Raw genomic sequence first — 20,488 nt, 5'->3', positions numbered from 1 at the left:
GCTACTGGTCATTAGCCCGTAACTGTGCACCTAAGTGTTGACACACGTGAATCTGACAGCCCCAACCCTCCTGCCCACGCTGACACATGGAAGGACCAAGCCCCCCAGTCAGCTGAGAATTGCCATGGGATACACCAGGGCACAGTGGAAAGAGAAGAACACAGGAGCACTGTCACCTCTGCAACTTTGGCTTTCCAATCATCTGCCTCCCTTCCCAGATTACTCACCCAGCTCAAACAACGCTGCCTCGAAGTTACGAAGAGCCTGATTTCTTCTCCAAAGGATATTATGACCATGTCCAGGACTGATCCCCAAGTCAAAACCTTTATAAAGCAACTAGGGCTTTTACCCAAATGCTTCCCACCAGCCCCAAAGTGTCAGGGGGACTCTGGGGGCTCCTGTCAAATTCTCTCTCTCAGAAGAGTCCTGGTTTGGATGTGACCATTTCAAGATGATCCTACATCCATCTGACGGTCCTCCCCATACTCCAGCACCTCTCTCTAGCCCCATACCCTCAGTCGGTGGCCATGCTTCCCTTCCCTAAGAAAGGAAAGGAGACAAGGCAAGTTACCTTATTTCCTCCACAAGACCTATTCTAGTTGAATAAATCTCTCAAAAATAAAGTACAAAATTCTTACGAAGGCCAAGTTCTAGCAATTACTAGCACACTACATAACTTTCAAACTTGTCATCTTTTGAACTTCTGCTGCCTTGGCTGCAACAGAACCAAAGAAATGGTTCTACTGTCATCAGAAACAGACTGTGAACTGTATTTTCTTAGAGAGAAAAAAAGGCCGTGGCCCTTACAATTCTCCAATGTAACCCAATGAGTATATTTTTTTCATTACAAGCAGTTTTATAACCTGCAACAATGATTCACACCAATACTTTCTGCCTGATAGTAACACGGAAAATATTAAGGAGGCCTAACCACACTCTGCCAGCTGGCAAGGGCTGAGAATTGAAGGCACGACCTGCCTAATTACCAAAGGCACTTTCTTGAGTCACCTGTAAAGCTGAAAATATTAATATTGTTAGTTCAAATTAGAATAAATAGTTTGTAAGAATAAAGACTTATTCTAGACTCTTCATCAACATTTGCCATTAGAGCCATCTTTTTAAAAAGCATTCCACTTCAGGGCGCCTGGGTGGCTCAGACGGTTAAGCATCTGCCTTCGGCTCAGGTCATGATCCCAGGGTTCTGGGATCGAGCCCCACAATGGGCTCCCTGCTCGGTGGGGAGCCTGCTTTTCCCTCTCCCTGCCGCTCCCCCTGCTTGTACTCTCTCTCTGCGTCAAATAAATAAAATCTTAAAAAAATAATAAAAATATGGGGCGCCTGGGTAGCGCAGTCGTTAAGCGTCTGCCTTCGGCTCAGGGCGTGATCCCGGCGTTCCGGGATCGAGCCCCACATCGGGCTCCTCCGCTATGAGCCTGCTTCTTCCTCTCCCACTCCCCTGCTTGTGTTCCCTCTCTGCTGGCTGTCCCTGCCACATAAATAAATAAAATCTTTTAAAAAAATAAAAAATAAAAAGCATTCCACTTGAAAGTGAGACAAGGGACCAAGAAGTGGATGAGTGAATTGCTGCTGTGTGGCCCCATTTTCACAAAGTCTTTTACACGCCATCGTGGGGCCAGCTCTGGTCACAATCCCAGCTATATCCCTTTCTAGCTGTTACCTCTCTGAGCCTCGGTTTCCCCATTTAGAAGAAGGTGATGACATAAATATCACTTATCTACCAAGAGCCATCAGAGATAAAGGTAATGTAACATACTACATGAATTTTTACCAGTCTTCAGTCTGTCTCCCCCAAGCACAATGTAAGCTCCAAGAGGGCAAACACTTGATGTACTGTATTCCCTGCCAGCTCCCCACTAACTGTAACAATGCCTGATGCAGAGAGCCCACAGTGAGTATTTGTTGAACAAATGACAAGTGTCTACCTGACACCAATGAACAGTTATTACTTTTTTACGTAACTTTCTCCATCCTTTTGCTCTTCTCCATCTTTCTTTTAGGCCCAGACACTGTCTTCTTTGGGCTCAGGGTTCTGTCTCACCCAAATACTAAGACTATGTAGCACAGATACTAAAAATTAGCATCAGATCTGTTAACTGACTGTGACACTGGCAGCAGGAGAAACTACCAGGACCAGGAGCCTAAGTCCACCAACAGTGTACAGCAGAGAAGCATCCAGAAATGCTCTTTAATTACGTCTGGTTTTTGAAAAAATGATTCTTGCAACTACAATTTTATATCCTCACCAAAAATATCCCAAGTGATAGAAAGAGATGATGTGGGTCCCATTCTCATCTTTGATCCCAGCTGGTTAAACAGGCAAGAGGACGAGACCAAGCAGCGGCTACTTCAGACAGCGTTCCATAAAATTGATTCTGGTCACTTGAAAGGGACCAAGTGAAACTGACAGCATCAAACACTTTTAAAGAATTTTTTAAACCCAGGTATAAGGAAAGTGTCTTAAATTGACTCACGAAATAATTACTGCTGAGACCCAAGTGTACATTCTTCTGCAGGAGGGCTCACACCTTCCCCCTGATCACTACCGAAGCTCTACCTTCCCACTCAGTCTGAATACTCAAAGCTAATATTCCAGCAGGTCCAGGCAACAGTGCAGAGTGCGCTCTTTCAGGGAGAGAAAACACTCCTCTGGGCACTGCGTGCCCATCAAGTTCTTGGTGTGAACGCAGGTTTCCTTCCTAATGTGAACTGTTAATGTTAACTTCCTCCTGCAGGGTATGCATCATCAGTCCACCAATGCCAACAGGCCCTTCCAAAAATCAGAAATGGTGGGGCGCCTGGCTGGCTCAGTCACTGGAGCATGCAACGCCTGATCTCAGGGTCATGAGTTCAAGCCCTACGCTGGGTGTAGAGCCTACTTAAAAAAAATTATTTTAGGGGCACCTGGGTGGCTTAGTCAGTTAAGCATCTGTCTTTGGCTCAGGTCATGATCCCGGGGTCCTGGGATGGAGGCCTACACAGGGCCCCCGTGCTCAGTGGGGAGTCTGCTTCTCCTTCTCCCTCTCCCTCTGCCCCTCTCCTCTGCAACTGCACATACTCCCTCTTTCTTTTTTTTTTTTTTTAAAGATTTTATTTATTTATGTGACAGAGAGACAGCCAGCGAGAGAGGGAACACAAGCAGGGGGAGTGGGAGAGGAAGAAGCAGGCTCCCAGCGGAGGAGCCTGATGTGGGGCTTGATCCCGGAACGCCGGGATCACGCCCTGAGCCGAAGGCAGACGCCTAACAACTGCGCTACCCAAGCGCCCCTCCCTCTTTCTAATAATAAAGTCTTTAAAAAAAAATTGTTTTTAAACATTTTTTACATAAATAAATAAAATCAGAAATGGCCTCATTTTCACATAACCATCTCATTCCAGGATGGGTGAATGTGCTTACTATAGGCAATAACATCAAGAAAGGATGAAGAGGTGTCCAACAGGGACACGTCCACAAGCATTTCTTCCACTTGGCATTCACTAAAGTCCTCCCACTCACAAGCCATTCTAATCATAACATCTCGAGGCAAAAACACTGCTTTATTCACATTTCCCTAGGCCATCAGTCACCAAACTTTTTGGAGTGTGAGGTGGTCTGAATAAAGTAAAAATGAATGAACAAACCAGATAGAGCCCTCGTAGATGACCACCTCATCTGCCCCAAACTGTCCTGCAGGGGAAAAAAATGTGGCACTTCTTTCGATGAAACTCCACAGAAACGATATCTGGTCTGTACCCATCGTAAGTAAAAGATTAACAATGTAAAAGTAAAACGTTCATTCATTAATTAATAGTCATCAAACACAAACGTATACGGGCGGTCACACATTAGCAACCTAAGGCAAAACAGCAAAAACGACAATCGAAACATCTACTTTACGTAACTGGTGTTCAAAGCGCAACAGGGCTATAATTTTTTTTAATTGGCCCACAAAATAATTACTGCCGAAATCGATGTGTAAATCCCTCTGGTAGATCTACATACAATACGGAAAAAGTGGCTGAAGTTTCTGGTTTTGTTTTTGGTTTTAACTCCTAGCATTTTTTCCCTTCATCTCGCCTCAAAAAAAATTTATTGTCTGCTTTTTTCTGGTTGTTCATATCTTTCAATACCCTAAACATGACAATTTTATGAGTAAATCAAATCATACACAGAAAGTTCTACCGAGTACATTATAAAGGTTGCTAGATATTTTAAAATTTTCCGTCAATTTTCATTTCTTTCTCAGAAGTGAGTTTTCCCCCCAGGACATCCAGAATCTTCCAGCTCTAATATTAAATGTACTTTATTACTCTTGTCACCTGTACATGATTATTTTTGGGCAGTCATAATACCTGATTGGCCAGAACAAATAAATATTTACAGAGTAACACTAATACTTTAAAAAACCAGCCTTTGGAGGGCATTTTTTTAATTTAAAATTTTTAAAATGTTAAAACCAACATGAGTTGCAGTTTTTGTTTTTTTTTTTTTTTTTCCTTTTTAAGTAGGCTCCACACCCAATGTGGGGCTTGAACTCACGACCCTGAGACCAGGAGGTCCACACTCTTTCGACTGAGCCAGCCAGGTGCCCCACATGAGTTATAGCTTTAAATACAACAATTCATATTTCAACAATTCACATTTCACAAAAAGAAGGAAGTGTTTATACTGTAAAAGCATGACTAAGATACATACTGTACTGGGTAAAATACAAAAGAAGTTCTATTGAGATTGGAGAGATAAGATGTACAACATGAAAAAAGATAATACGGAAGTTGCCTCTATGTCAAAAACCCTAATTTTAAAAAAAGTGAATCCACTGGATGAAGTTAAATAAGTTATCCAAAGATTCCATATCACGTGTAAGTAGAAAATTGGTAAAAATTTCAAGAAACTCTGTTAATGACATGGCATTACAGTCAGACACATACTAACATTTTCTCCATAAGAACATGAACATCTCTCTTTGGTGAGTCTTCATATGGTTTTCTATAATCTTGGATCTGGTCAAATTCTTCCCAGACATCTATCCACCTACCCAGAGAAAGTCAGTGACAAAGCAAGACCTGCTACAGAACTGGCGGGGCCTGGCACCAAATGAAAACGCAGGGCCTCTTGCTCAAAATTCATTAGGAATTACAAGACAGCAACAGCAGAGCACTGAACCACACGTGCCTTAAACCGTCTGACTGCAGGTCACATGCCCGTAACACCAGCCGTGGTGACAAGTATAGACACAGGTCTAACAAAAGACCCTGACCTGATAGGATTCTAGAAGAACGCCTGGCAGGTGACAGGTGCTCACTACGCTCTGCTTGGAAGTCCTAGCCGCTCAGCTCCCCAACAGGCCCCTAAAAGTTAAGTACTACTTCGCCTTGTCAGAAAATTGAACTAATTAAATTGCGACACGAGTACACATCTCACATTTATACCAAACACTGACAGGGAACACAGGAACAGTGTGCACTAAATACATTTCACAGTGTTTAATTAGAAAGCTAATTAAGTCAAGGTCCATCACTTAATACTAGGACCCAAAAGATACCTCTCTTCCCAGTCTGACTATTGTCTTCAAAGAAGCATCTTGGACAAGATGCCAAAGATACAGAGCAGCCGGTGAGCAGTTAACACAACACCCCACAGTCAGAGATCTCCCCTCCCTTCCCAGCACGGCAGGACTGGCAGGCAGTCCTCTAGTTTGGGTAGACTGGGTCACTTTGGGTCTGATGTGTGACGTTGCGTCTGGGACTCCTCAGGTCCTGTCTGCACTTGACTCCCCCTCTTTCAAACCTCCTGGCTCCACTTTCACCCCCTAGTACCTTCAGGCCACCAGATCACTCCCGATTTTAGAAAAAGACGGGCAGGAGGAAGTCTGACAAGCGATAACCGTACGGCTTAATACTGGGTGAGAAGAGACTTCAGGAAGTTTCAGGGATAGAGGGAGAAAATTCCAACCCAACCTTTCACACAAGCCGGGGCCTGTTTGCTACTGTAACCAGTTAAGATATGGCCGTTTACACTCCCGGCTTTATTACAGGCATGCCTCGTTTTATCGCACCCTGCTTTACTGCACTTCGCAGAGACTACGTTTTTCAGATGGAGCGTTTGGGGCAACCATGCATCGAGCAAGTCTACTGGAGCCATTTTTCCAACAGCATTTGCTCACTTCATGTCTCTGTGTCACATTTTGGTAATTCCCGCAGTATTTCAAACTTTTTCATTATTATCATATTTGTTACGGGTCTGTGATCAGGGATTATGACTCACTGAAAGGTCAAATGATGGTTTGCATGTTTGAGCAATAAAGTGTTTTTAAATTAAGGTACGTACATTTTTATGCTTTATTTATATGCATATAAATATACATACTTTTTAAAAAATATACATACTTTCAATGCTGTTGCACACTTAACGGACTACAGTGTAGTATAATCATAACTTTTATTTGCACTGGGAAACCAAAAAATGTGTCTGACTCGCTTTATTCTGATATTTGCTTTATTGCAGTGGTCTGGAATAAAACCTGCAACGTCTCCGAGGTGCGCTGTGCATGCGAGGAGTGTTTTTAGTATTGTATGGGCAGCCAGTAAAATTCGAATTTTTTACAATTCAATCTTACTCCAGAAAAGAGAACTAATATGTCCCAGGAATCTTCTCTGCCAGGGCACTGCGCTAGACAATTTCCATACCACTGCAATTAACCTGAAGAACAATGTCATGAGATCGGTGTTCATATCCCCAGTTTTACAAGTGGAAGAAACCGAGGCTCAGAAGGTCCTTTGCTCAGAGTCCTCCAAATGGCTGATGCACTTAAAACTCAACTTATGTGACTCTGAATTACAATTCTGACAATCAGGTTTCTTTCACGTGCCTACCTTTACCTAACTAATGCAACTTAATGTACTAACAGCAAAAAACAAATTACGATGCCTGGGTCGCTCAGCCGGTTAAGCATCCAACTCTTGGTTTTGGCTCAGGTCATGATCTCAGGGTTGTCAGGTCGAGCCCCATGCCGAGCTCCCTGCTCTGCTTGGGATTCTTTCTCCCTCTCCCTCTCTCAAAATAAATAAATAAATCTTAAAAAAAACAAAAACCCTACAACACAAGAATTGGGACTCACAAAAAGACACCTGGTATTCAATTCACTCATTCAACAAATATTCTTTTTTTTTTTTTTTAAGATTTTATTTATTTGAGAGAGAGAGAGACAGAGCATGAAGATAAGCAGTAGGGAGGGTCAGAGGGAGAGAGAAAAGCCGACTCCCCTCTGAGCAGGGAGTCCGATGTGGGGCTCGATCCCAGGACCCTGGGATCATGACCTGAGCTGAAGGCAGATGCTTAATCAACTGAGCCACCCCAGGAGTCCCACAAATATTTTCTTTTTAAAGATTTTATTTGAGAGAAAGACAGAGAGCATGAGCAGGGGGAGGGGCAGAGGGAGAGGGAGAGGAAGAACAGTCTCTGCTGAGCGGGGAGCCCAGTGCAGGGCTTGGATCCCAGGACCCTGAGATCCTGACCTGAGCTGAAGTCAGACGCTAACCAACTGAGCCACCCAGGAGCCCCTCAATACATATTGATTGTGTTGGCCACTTTGCGCCAAGCCCTGTGCTAAGAGCTGGTAAGAAACAGTGAATGAGGATAGTCAGGACCTTGGGTTGCACGAGTTGGTACATCACACACACAGACGATTCCAATGCAGTGCGACGGGCATCAGGATAGGAGAAGTAATTTTAATGAAACACCTTTTCTGTTTTCCCTACTTCTCCCCCAGCAGCTCCTCCTTCTGCTTCCGCCGGCTCTTAGTGGTTTAGAGAGTTTGGGGTGACATATCTGGCTGGGCCTGATCCATCATAAAACCTTTCAGATCGGCAAATACAAATCCCTATCAGATTTTTTCACCATCTCCAGTTTTTCCTCAGTGGTTCTCATAATTTCTACAATTTCAAAAGAACGAATGTTAATAGAGTTTGCCCAGAGTACGAAATAACTGAAACGTTTATCCTCAGCACAGATTTTTCTCAATGTCAAAACTCCTGACCATCTTTAAGGACGAACTCGATCCTCCTAGAGGAAACAGTCAGCATGAAGTGCTCCCTCGACGGCACTCCCTTCACTTAAATTTCTAGGGTGGCACCTGAACTCTAGCTGCCTGTGTTCTTGCCTCCCCACTGGAGTATGAGTTCGCGGAAGGAAAAGACCAGGTCTTATTCATACTCAAGATCCCACCTCTACATGTGTATCCCTCAGTACCTAGCAGAGACTAAATACCCCCCCTACACTTGCTGAAAGTAAACAAACAGAATTAATATTTACCATCTACATATTTACCACTGTTTTTTTTATTAAAGGTTGTTTTTTTTTAATATTTTATTTATTTATTCGACAGAGATACAGACAGCCAGACAGAGAGGAAACACAAGCAGGGGGAGTGGGAGAGGAAGAAGCAGGCTCATAGCAGAGGAGCCTGATGTGGGGCTCGATCCCGTAACGCCGGGATCACGCCCTGAGCCGAAGGCAGACGCTTAACCGCTGTGCCACCCAGGCGCCCCTTTATTAAAGGTTTTAAAAACTATAATATGATCTAGTGTTCCTCTGGTCATAACTCAAAATTTGTATGTGCAACTCTGCAGGCCCAAGGCATCCTGCTGGAAACAATATACAAAATCCACTTCTACGCTTTTACTTTCTACTTCAGGGCAAGAAAGGAGCAAACACTGAATAAATATTTACTGAATGAAGAAAGGCATTGATGATTATAATAGAGAATGGTAAAAGTTAAATTTTAAAAGAGATCCTCACCAAGTATTTTCTCCCCACTTCTCAAACCCATGTTTCTGCCATTTTCAGGGGGCTCGTCGGCCTATCCCTGGAGCTTACGCCTCACTCCTGAGCTACCTATTCCTTCCTCCCATTCTCTCTTGAACCAATTCTGGTCAGCAGTGAAACCGGCCTTGTCAAAGTCACCAACAATCTCCCGGTTGCCAAACCCTATGGCCAAGGCCTAGTCCTCCTCTAACTCATTTTACTGACATTAAACAGAGTTGAACACTCCCCTCTGGCATGAAACACTTCCTTCTCCATGATCTTCTGACCTTCCTCCTTCCTCAGTGGCCGTCCCTTATCAGTCCTTTTCTGGGTCCTCTTTATCTCCTCCCCACCCCTAACTGCTGCAGCGGCTCAAGGCTCAGTCCTCTCACCTCCTCTCTTCTCTATTTACACTCACTCCCTATGTACTCCGTCCATTCTCATGATTTTATTTCTTTTTAAGATGTATTTATATATTTGAGATAGAGAGAGCACAAGCAGAAGGGGCAGAGGGAGAAGCTCCAGCAGACTGTGCTGAGCGCAGAGCCCAGCGCGGGGCTCAGTCTCACAACCCTGAGATCGTGACCTGAGCCGGTACAAAGAGTCGGAATCTGAACTGACTGTGTCACCAGACGCCCCCATTCTCATGATTCTAAACAACCCTGATTGGTATCCCAACCCCAACCTCCTTCTTGAGCTGCAAACCCAACATGTATCAACAAACTACTTAACATCTCCATGTGGCTAACTGCTAAGCAGTACAATCATAAGATGATCGAAACATAGCTTGGTTTCTTTCTCCGATCTTCTTTCAATTTTTCTCATTTCAGTATACGACAACTCCACTTTTCAAGCTGTGTAGGCTAAAACTCTTGATATGACTGTGGTAGAGATTGCTAGTTGCCTCCTCCTTATTTATTCAGCCACCATTTGGTTGTGGCCATGTGACTAAGTTCTGGCCAAGGTGTCAGAAATGGTGTGTGACATTTTCTGATCATGTCTTCAAGGGATAGGAACATGCCCTCTTCTCCCCATTAGTCCCTAAGTACTGGAACGCAGATGTGAGAGTAGGTGCTGGAGCCGCCATATTGGACTACAAGCTAAGATGCCTCACACCGAGGATGATAGAGCACAAAACAAAATGAGTCTGGCTCCCTAGGAATCGTGAAATTACTAAACCGGCTCTCAACCACCTACTCAGATTTTTACCTGAAAGAAAAATAAGCTTCTACCTTGTTTAAGCCATTATTATTTTGGATCTCTAGGCTCCAGCAGCCGAACCAATATCTTAACTAACGCACAGAATTTGGAATCTGGAAGTAATCAACCCAAACAGACTATAATTATGTGACAATGGCTTGGGGGTCAGCATGGGCATAGATACTGCAGGACAGAAGGCTGGTAACCCTTGTTAGGCCACAACAAAATATTTGGTAAAACCTGTGACATTCAAAAATTGCCTCCATGCCAACGTGGCCTGTAATTCTAGGGGAACTGGTCGAACAATTCCGAATTTGGGTGCTTACTGGCTTCTTGCCCCTTTTTAAGCATGAAGTCCCACAAGAGAATGAGACAGATTCAAGCTACAACCTGCCGATTTGCACGCAGAGATAAAAGGGAATATAGGTCTGCCTAAGGCATGTCCACAGCCTACAGTCTAAGTCTACTCAGAATCTGATAATGCAGGGGCTAAACAGGGTTGATAAAGCCAACTCCTTCAATATCCAGCCCGAAAGAAGCTGGAGAAAGTGTTCATCCCCCCAGAAGGAGATATTCTCCAATGACATATCCCCAGAGGAAAACAGATATGAAAAACCACCACAGAGGGCAAGGGACAAGGGAGCTCCTCCAAGAGAGCAGACCAAGGGCCTCGAAATGAGCAGACAGGAACTCCTACGACTGCCAAGGCAGGAAGACCCCCCAACATGGCCTGGCAGGAGCTAATAATGGCTACGGACCAGCGAGGGGTCTGTACTCCCCATTCTTCCCTTTCCTGAACTGGAGTTCTATTTCCATTATCCTATCCTACTCAATCACAGCACATGGTGGGGGGGGGGTGTTGGGGGGCACTAGTAAACATCTTGTATTTCAATCTAAAGGTTCCTAGACTATATACCAATCAGCCAGAGATTCTGGGCTCTGAAGCTGACTGAGGGCTGTCTCCTTTGAAAAGTGCACAGTGTGTTCTAGATTTGGGAAGAAGGATCTAGAAAGAAAGGCCTAGACTGTCCTCCCTTTCTAACATAAGAGAACTTTTAGGTGAACATATGGCTACCCAGAGAGCCCGTACTTCTCAGCTTCTCAGCAAGGAGCTGCGGCCATGTGCCCTAGGTTCTGCCTGTATTTTTCATTAGCCAATGGGAGGTGAGCAGAAGAGAGCACACAGCTTCCGAGTTGTGCCATTCAAGAGAAGGAATAGGATTTCTCCTTCCCCTCTCTTCCCTCCTGCTAGAATGCAGACATGTATAGACCAAAAAGATGGAAGCCATATGTTAGGCAAGTTGGTACAATGAGACAGAAGGCACCTGGGCCCCTAATGAGCACAGAGCTGCCTCAGTGGCCCCAGCCTCCTATTTAGAGAGAAAGAAGCTTGATCTGGCGTCAGCAGGTGCAACTGCCCGTCTCTGTTACAAAGGTCCACCCAGTGATACCCCAACTCACACAGCTATTCTCCACTCCACTCTCTCACATGCCATGTCCACCCAATCACCCGGTGCTAGGGGCTCCCGCCCCTATCTGACCGGCCACTATCTGACCCACCACTATCTGACCCTTTGTTACTTCTTCACACTAACCCTGTCCTGAGACTCCTGTGACAGCCTCCTTTCTGCTTTCACCCTTTCCCCTTTCGTCTATGCACTTCACAGCATATAATTCTTTTAAAACATAAATCAGAATGGGGTGCCTGGCTAGCCCGGTCAGCGGAGCATAAGACTCTTGATCTTGGGGTTGTGAGTTCAAGTCCCACACTGGACATACGGATTAATTTTAAAAAGTTAAATAAATAAAGTAAGTAAGTAAGTAAATAAATAAATAAATAAATCAGAATTTAAGACCACGAAGGCAGGGCTTCTGCCTGTACTCTCACGGGAATATCCTCATGGTCTAGAACAAGACTGGACATATATTATATTTCACCAAATTTAAGACATCAGTGATTAGAAGATGCACTACTATTTTTTGCACCGCCAAGGAAAAAGTACTGCCCATTAAATCACAGCAAAATGCCTTAACAACAGACCAGGACAGAGTTGTAAACAGTTACACCAGCCTCCCGTTGTTTGGGATTTCTCTCTGAGGAACGTGGAGTGTCTGCGACCCTTAGCTGCTCTGCCTAGGTATGAAAGGCAATCCTTCTAACTGCATGTTCAAGTTCGAAACGTGGCACAGCTTCATCAGCGTATGGACTGCCGCCTTTCTAAAGCTCCCTAAAGCACCTCGTTGGTGCTTTGCAATAATATATGGAATTGCAGTCATTCCCCCAACAACAAACATTTTCTTTCCTAGTATCAAACGGAGACCCCACTGCTGTTGCCATTCCTCTCTGCATACAAAGTAACATTTGCTTTTAATTACTGCTGATCAAAGTGTGATTTTGGGGAAGGCACTTAAAATGGCAACTAAATTTAACACCCATGACACTCGACTGAAGGGGCAATAATAGAAACAGGTATAACCAGGTGTGCGCATAACAGGAAATGACAAGTGTGTCAGACCTGCCACCTGGCCAATAGCGATGATACCATTCTAACAAGCATCCCAATGTAATAGATGTTAAAAAGGGGTGGGGAAGGACGTCTCACAATTGACTGAACTCCAGTTATAAGAACTCAAATTTTTGCTGAAAGCACGACTGACTTCTCCCGTGGCCTCGCTCAGCAGGCTCCGACCACCCTGTGCCTCCTTGCTGCTCCTGGAGCAGAGACCCAGGATGCGTTTCCTGCCGCTCCTTGTACCTGGGAACACTTTTCCCCCCAGATGGCTCCCTGTTAGCCTCAAAATTTCTATTCAAAAGCCACCTCCTGGGGCACCTGGGTGGCTCGCCAGTTAAGCGTCCGACTCGTGATTTCGGCTCAGGTCATGATCTCATTCTAGGATGGAGCCCCCGTGCTGGGTTCCACGCTCAGGGTGGAGTCGGCTTGGGATTCTCTCTCTCCCTCTCGCCTCCCACCCCCCACTCATGCTCCCTCTCTCTCTCTCTAACATATAAATAAAATCTAAAAAAAAAAAGTCACCTCCTGAAACGGTACACACCCAGCGTCCCCAGGACTCTCCACCCCTCTTGCTGATTTGGTTTTTCCTGGTAGTCTTATCACCACGTGACATTAAGGGTACATGTTTGTTTATCAGGTTTCCTCCCACTGGAATGAAACTCCATGCAAGCAGGCTCCTGTGGTGTCTGACAAGCAGCGTGTAAACAGTAAACACAGTTCAATGAGCTGCTTCTGGGAAGGCACGTCCACCTAGACGCACTGCGAGCACCTTGCGAGCAAATGCACTCTGCACCAAGCCAAGGCCCGAAGACCCAGGCCTCCCATCACAAGTCTTTCTGTCTTCTTCCCTTACAAGAATAGGGGGCTATTTGATGAATCCACTCTTAAAAATAACTGAGGCTTCCACTTCCCATCTCAAAGGGGGCAGTTAAAATGCTATAAACATCACAATCTTGCTTGGATGAATTCTGTTTTCAAGTAGTTTAGCAAAGGGCTTAAAAACTCTGGAATCAGGAGCGTCTGGGTGGCTCAGTCGGTTAAGCAACTGCCTTCAGTCAGGTCATGATCTCAGGATCCTGAGACTGAGCCCCACACTGGGCTTTCTGCTCAGCAGGGAGTCTGCTCCTCCCTCTCCCTCTGTGGTCCCTCCTGTTCTTGCTTTCTCTCAAATAAATAAATAAATAAAATCTTTAAAACAACAATAACAACAACAACAACTCTGGAATCAGGGGCGCCTGAGTGGCTCAGCTGGTTAAGCGTCTGCCTTCGGCTTAGGTCATGATCTTGGGGTCCTGGGATCAAGCCTGCGATCGGGCTTCCTGCTCAGTGAAGAGTCTGCTTCTCCCTCTCCCTCTTCTGCCCCTCCACCCCACCCCACTTGTGCTCTCTCTCAAATGAATAAATAAAATCTTAAAAAATAAAAATAAAAAGAACTCTGGAATCAAACTCTGGATTAGAATCCAGGTTCTGCCAGTTCCTAGCCATCTGTCTTTTAGCAAGTTAGTTAATTTTTTTTTTTTAAGATTTTATTTATTTATTCGACAGAGAGAGAGACAGCCCCCGAGAGAGGGAACACAAGCAGGGGGAGCGGGAGAGGAAGAAGCAGGCTCATAGCGGAGGAGCCTGATGTGGGGCTCGATCCCAGAACGCCGGGATCACGCCCTGAGCCGAAGGCAGATGCTTAACCGCTGTGCCACCCAGGCGCCCCCAAGTTAGTTAATTTCTATCAGCCTCAACTTTCTTATCTATAAAACCGGGTGATATTACCAAACTTGCTGAGCAAGTTATATGCTTAGCACATATTAAGCACTCAATAAATGTGAGCTGATATCATAATCATTCTCTGTCTCTTGGCTAAGATGAACAAAAAGGGTGGAGAAGGAAAATGGGAGGCTACATCCCACTTTCCTACAAGGCTTGAGGAAGAATCTTAGTTATAAAGTGAGTGGCAGCAATTACCTACTGGGAAAAAAGTGAGCTTAGGTCCTGAGGCCTGTCACAAAGAAAGAAAATGTCAAAGAGGGAGAGGTCAGAGTGGAAGGCCGGGACGAGGGAGGGGTGTCTCTACCCTGGCTCATCTTTTAATGGTCCAAACATCTGCTTGTTCCTTGTCTGGAATTCCTCATCCTCCCTCAATCCATCCTTCTTTCAAGCTAGAAACCAAGGAATCATCTTTTTCTCTCGTCTCCCAGCCCCGCCTTCTTCACATCAATCTGATCACTAGAAGTGGGCTAACTTAGATCCTCAATAGTTCTGGTCTGCCCTCCTCCACCCCCACTGCAATGCCGTCCTCCACTGCGCCGCCGCTGGAGAGCAACACGAGCCTCCTAGTCTGTCTCCCGGCCCGCAGCCGCCTTCTCCCAACCCACTTCCACACCTTGCCAGTCATCTTTCTAACCCCTTCACATGCCTCAAAGGCTTCCTACAGTCTTAGTGACAAAGTTCAAACTCCTAAGTACTTCTGAGACCCTCCAAGATCTGGTGCCGGCCTACCTGCAGCCACTTCCCTAGCAAAATCCTGCCTCCGGGCCCTCATTCTGGCTTTTTCCTGGGCTCCCCAGACTCACGGCCACTTCCAAGAGCCTGTCTGTCGCCTGGCAACTACTGCTCAGCATTCAGTATCACTTTTTCTTGAAAGTCCTCACCACGGCACTGCCCCACCGGGGGTCCCTTCTTGTTTTTCTTAATGTCTCGTGCATCCCTCCGCAACAACGCTTAGTACCCTGTATTGTAACTGCCGGACTTGCTACCTATCTCTGTCTGTACCCCTACCGCCCCCCCCCCACCGTTAAATTACAGTTTCTTTAAGAAAAAGGACTGTCTTTCTCCTAAGCTACCTAACACATTGCTGGGGATACACAGCATCTTTAAAAAAAATGTTTGTGGAGTGAACAATTTTGGAGGGGCCTGATGAAGGAAGGGTTAGTACCAAAAAGACTAGAAAGTCGATCCCATCATGAACACGTTCATGAAAAACAACACTCCTACAGGAAAACTACATAGATCAAGCACGTTAGTAGGATATGTGTATGGAAGCTGCAGTGAATTTACCGTCAGTTGTTAAGCAATAAAATGTAGTAAAAAGAGTTTTCAGATTAGGCACCTTGGGTTTGAATTCCAACTCTGCCACTTCTAAGCCAGATCACCACGGACAAGTCCGTTAACCTAAATCTCGCTTGCCTCATCTATAAAACAAGGAAAACTGAAGGACCTTCCTGATCTCACTGTTGTATTTAATGAGACAACGGTCGCAAAGTGCCTGGCACCGAGCCGGTTTCTAAAGCTGTTCACAGATGTCGGTCCCTTTCCACTTAAAGAACACTGCTAAAAAGTGCAAGGTCACCTATTCTGCATTTGCGAAGGAAGACTTACCACTCTTCCAAAACCTTGACCACACCCTAACTACCCCAGCCAGCCATCTTGAAGATGAACTAGGTCACAAAGAAGATTTAGCCAAAAAAAAAAAAAAAAAAAAAAAGCAAGCAAATCATTTCAATGCAGTTTCATCACCACAGTTTTAAAATACCTGTCCTGCCCTACTCATAGCAACATTTTGGTCCAGGAAGAACAACACACGAGTAGGCTACAGACTGAATGTAATGTACCTAATGGAGCCTTGGAATGTAGGTTCCTGAAGAGAATGAACTGAGTCATGGGTCTGCTCCATAGAGCAATGAACTCACTGTAATGTGCCACATAAATAACAAACGACAAGGAACTTAAAGAACTACTGTACACAAGAGAAGACAAGTGTAAGAATTTCGGGTGATCTATGAGAGAAATCCATAACGTAAATTCTTCTAAAGCTACCAGTCTGGTTATACCAACCTCTATTTTGCAGGGACTGTATTCTCAGACATTTTTGATTTTGTTCGAATATAAAACTCTGCCTTACCTAATTGCCTAATTTAAATGGAAAGATCACTGTCTTACCTGTTTTCGCCCTGAGATGTATGTCTGAATTTTCAGCAAGAAAAATGTCTTATTTTCTAGCCAAATGAATACCACCCACCATACCTGTGACACAGTTTCCTCTAAGCGAGTAACAATAAAAAGGCAAAAGCTCTGGAAATGTCTTTGTTGAGAACTGCTCACTTAATCCCAGAATTAAGGAAATGGATTTAAAAAAAAAAACAAAAAAACCCACCTTAATTTGATCTAGGTTCCGCTGAGAGTGCATTACCAGTTATTGAACTGTTCGTCTTCGTTCAGGCCACCTAATTGTCGAACGTAATTTTATGGTGATCTAATATTAGTGAATTTAATTGTTCACATTTATTTCAATATTCAGTTGACCTTGAAAAATGTTTTTCCGATCTCCTCCACAACGATTACATTTGTTCCTATACAGTCACGAAAAAGTTACAACTTCCTCAAAGACTGCTTAAAGTGAAGTGCCACAGTGTAGATTATGCCGGATCTTTAACTGGTCTCTATGCTTTATTCACTTGACAATTTCTTGGTGAAATCTCAAGTATGTAAAAACCTCTAAACCAGCAGCAACTCAGAGAACGTTAAGAAAAAAAAAAGAATTTCTGGAAGCAAAGGACTACTAAAAAACATAAACTCTTTGCCTTAATTTACCCATTAGAATTACTATTAAAGAAAGGGAGGGCAGATTTTTAAAAATGACCTAAGACAAAGTGCCTTTAAGGGGATCTCTTGAGAGTTCCTACCGGAATGAAGGAAACCGTTCAATATTCTTCTAATTTTAGTTAGATTACATTCCTGATGTATTTGAGAAAACAAAGTCAGTAATACAGAATGAGCAATCCTGACACTCCAGACAGCCAAGCATCACAACCCACAAAATTATTTGTTTCCTTTCCCACCTGACATCTGAGCTCACCACTTGCAAGCCCCATCCCTGGAGAATTTTAGTCCCTAAGTAAATATATTGACTACTCTAGCTAAAACTGAAGCATGTAAGTTTTATAGTTTAGCCAACCTGGTGGATGACTACTTTCATAGTACTGTAGGGAAAATTACATGAACTGGTGAAAGAAACACGAGGTAGATTGAAGAGAGGGAGGCCAGCAAGGGTACTGAAAGGGAAGCTCCTCGTTTGTAAAAATGAAGGGAAAAGTAAGTATAAACACAGAAAATTCCTTGTACCCTAACTGCCACTGTTTTTCTGACAACCTTACTAAATAATCTTTAAGACATCAAGAAAGAGATCTGTAAAACCCCTTTCAGAAATGATAATAGGGGGAGTTTACAAAGTCATTTGCTACCATTTGCTTCCTGTTCAGTGTTTCCTACAGCAAAAGACAAGTTTGAAAGGGCCAAAAACTTGAAAAAGGCTGAATGAAAGAGAAGTATGTCAGGGGACGTTAGTACTTGTTACATTACAGAATTTAACTGGAATTCACTAGGCTTTTGAGAAGATATATATTTTGTTAAATATCAGAGAATCTGTCTGTAGGCCACCCCCAAACACAAACGTATGTTTAATCAACTTATACGATGCAAGAGCCACACATATTGGGGATTTCAAATACTGCCTTTAAAAATATACACCCATACATTCTAATTCCAACCAAAATTATTTTTTAAATCTCTGCAGTAAGGCGCGCGTACACACACACACACACACACACACACACACACACACTTAACTTGATGTAAATCTAGCCCTTCTTGCTTAAACACCCTGAGGAAAAGAATGAACGCCTCAATATGCTCTCCTCTTCTTCAGACCTTAGAAGACTCGGAAAGAAGCAAATGGAGTTCAGAACGAAGAAAGAAGGCAAGGTAATACAGGAGAATACAACTGGAGCCCCTCTCAGGGACTCATTTTATTCTTGGAAAATGTCATCTCCATTCCTTCCCCAAACCCAAAGGCCAGGCACCACTGGCGCAATACCATCCCTGTCCAAAGCGCCAAAGAGTTGCCAACTAATCTCCCAAGGTGTCCCCCAATCTTCTCACCTCATCAGCGCTCAGCTCCTCCATCGCTTTCCTCTTAATGGTGAAAGGCGTTAGGGAGAGATCCTTCTGTTCTTGAGACCAGGGCGGGAGGAGAGTGGAAGGTGTCTACCGGGCTGTCTGGTCCCCCGAATGGGGGAGGTTTCAGAATTGCATAGTCAGAGGTTAAAAAATAAGAACACGAGAGGCACTGAACCGCCTTGGCGTCGGTCACTCCAATCGCCCCAGAGACTCCTACAGCTGCTTGTGCCCCGAGCAGCCTCCTTTGGCCGCCACTGCCGCTGCTCTGCAGGGTTATCTTAAGGCGCCACTATTGCCCTCTGCTTCCCAGGTTACCCAGACCAGAGACTCGGGTCTCCAGCTCGTCTCGTGCCCTGAGCCTGCTGTGTCTTCGTGGTGGTGGCGCGGCAGGTGCGCTTCCTCCAGCAGATCCTGCTCTCCTTCCTACCCTTTGCCCCAGGCGGTAACTGTTCGACTGCAGAGTGGATGCCCCGAGGTAAGGCGACCCCAGAGCCTCCGAGGCAGAGCCCAGCACTGAAGAGGGAAGCCCCTCCCCTCCCAAAGCAGGCCGGCCACGCCCCGCCTCCACGTTGGAGCCCGGGCAGGGGGGAGGGGGAGGACGGGACTCGCGATGCTCTGGATGGAAGAGTAAATCCTCCTACCCCTCCACCCCTACTCTTACCCCCTCGCCCCACCAAGTATTATTCATCAAAACAACAGGGCGGCCATCTTTGAAAGGGATCACGTGACCCCGCCAGAGAGGCGGGGCTCCTGGCCCCAGGACGAGGCAGCCAATGGGCCGCGGGCGTCGCGCCGCCGATTTCCTCTCGCCTGCGTCTCCTCCCGCCCCCGCCCCACCCCCTCCCCCGCAGCAGCGCCGGGAGGGGGAGGGGCGTGCGGGCTGCGGGCGGGAGGGCGGCGCGCGGGGGGCGGGGCGGCGCGGTGCCATGGCGACGGCCCGGGGGGTGGCGGGCGCGGCAGGCCGGTCCAGGTAGGCTCCCGGGAGAGCCTTGCGGGGCGGGAAGCTGGACGAGGAGGGGATGCCGGCCTGCGCTGCGACCCCCCCAGCTCCTCCGTTGTTCCCAGGCGCTTGCGTTTTAGCCACTCCACGATGCAGACCAAGTAAAGAGGGAACACGTCTTCTTTCTGAGGCCAACGTTCTCTAACGGATTGACCGCTCATATTCTGAAAAACCCTTGGACACTTTTCCACCTCCGCAGAGAAAGCCCATTTGGAAGAAAACTAAGACAAGTACAACTTCATTTTATTCGACTTTCGCCTTTTAGAGAGTTCCTGCTTTGGCTTTTTTTTAAAACGTGTTCCAGAGTGATGGTAAAATTTAAAAGTATAAATGATTGGGAGACCTAGAAAATGTTGACGTGTCTGCACGTATACAAGAAAGGCTTTGGAGTCACTGAAAAGAAACCATCTTTATCTGCTCAAGAATACATTTTTTTAAATTGAGATATAATTGACATATGACATCCTATTCGTTTTAGATGTACAACATAATGATTCATGAGGTTTGGAGGGGTTTTTTTGTTTTTCAAGTTTTTATTTAAATTCCAGTTAGTAAAAAAATACATAAATTCCCATTACTTAATATACAGTGTAATATTAGTTTCAGGTGTACAATGTAGTGATTCAACACTTCCATACATCATGTGGCGCTCATCACAAGTGCCCTCCTTCATCCCCATCACCTATTTCACCCATCCCCCCACCCACCTCTCCTCTGATAACCATCGGTTTGTTTTCCATAGTTGGAAAACATGAGTCTGGTTCTAGGTTTGCCTTTTTTTTTTTTTTACTTTGCTCATCTGTTTTGTTTCCTAAATTCAACATATGAGTGAAATTATATGGTATTTGTTTCTCTGACCCACTTACTTTGCTTAACATAATACTCTCTGGTTCCATCCATGTTGTTGCAAATGGCAAGATACCATTCTTTTTATGACTGAGTACTAGTCCATTGTGTGTATGTGTGCATACATGTATATACGTGTGTGTGTATATATGTATACGTATATATGTATCTGTATAT

General features: G+C 45.0%; 1 protein-coding gene across 2 annotated transcripts in view; it reads right to left on the bottom strand.

The window, feature by feature from the left end:
- UBE4B (ubiquitination factor E4B) overlaps nucleotides 1-19,195 on the bottom strand; it is a 120,329-nt gene extending 101,134 nt beyond the window's left edge. For both annotated transcript variants that reach the window (XM_040645760.1, XM_008694744.2), the window contains exon 1: nucleotides 18,448-19,195. In XM_040645760.1, coding sequence (XP_040501694.1) covers nucleotides 18,448-18,471 — 24 coding nt within the window. In that variant the 5' untranslated portion in view covers nucleotides 18,472-19,195. The remainder of the gene's footprint in view (nucleotides 1-18,447) is intronic.
- Nucleotides 19,196-20,488: the final 1,293 nt, after the last annotated feature.

The sequence above is a fragment of the Ursus maritimus genome, unplaced genomic scaffold (assembly GCF_017311325.1).
Source record: "Ursus maritimus isolate PB19 unplaced genomic scaffold, ASM1731132v1 scaffold_32, whole genome shotgun sequence".
Taxonomy (NCBI): domain Eukaryota; kingdom Metazoa; phylum Chordata; class Mammalia; order Carnivora; family Ursidae; genus Ursus; species Ursus maritimus.
This window is presented reverse-complemented; position numbering and strand designations above follow the sequence as displayed.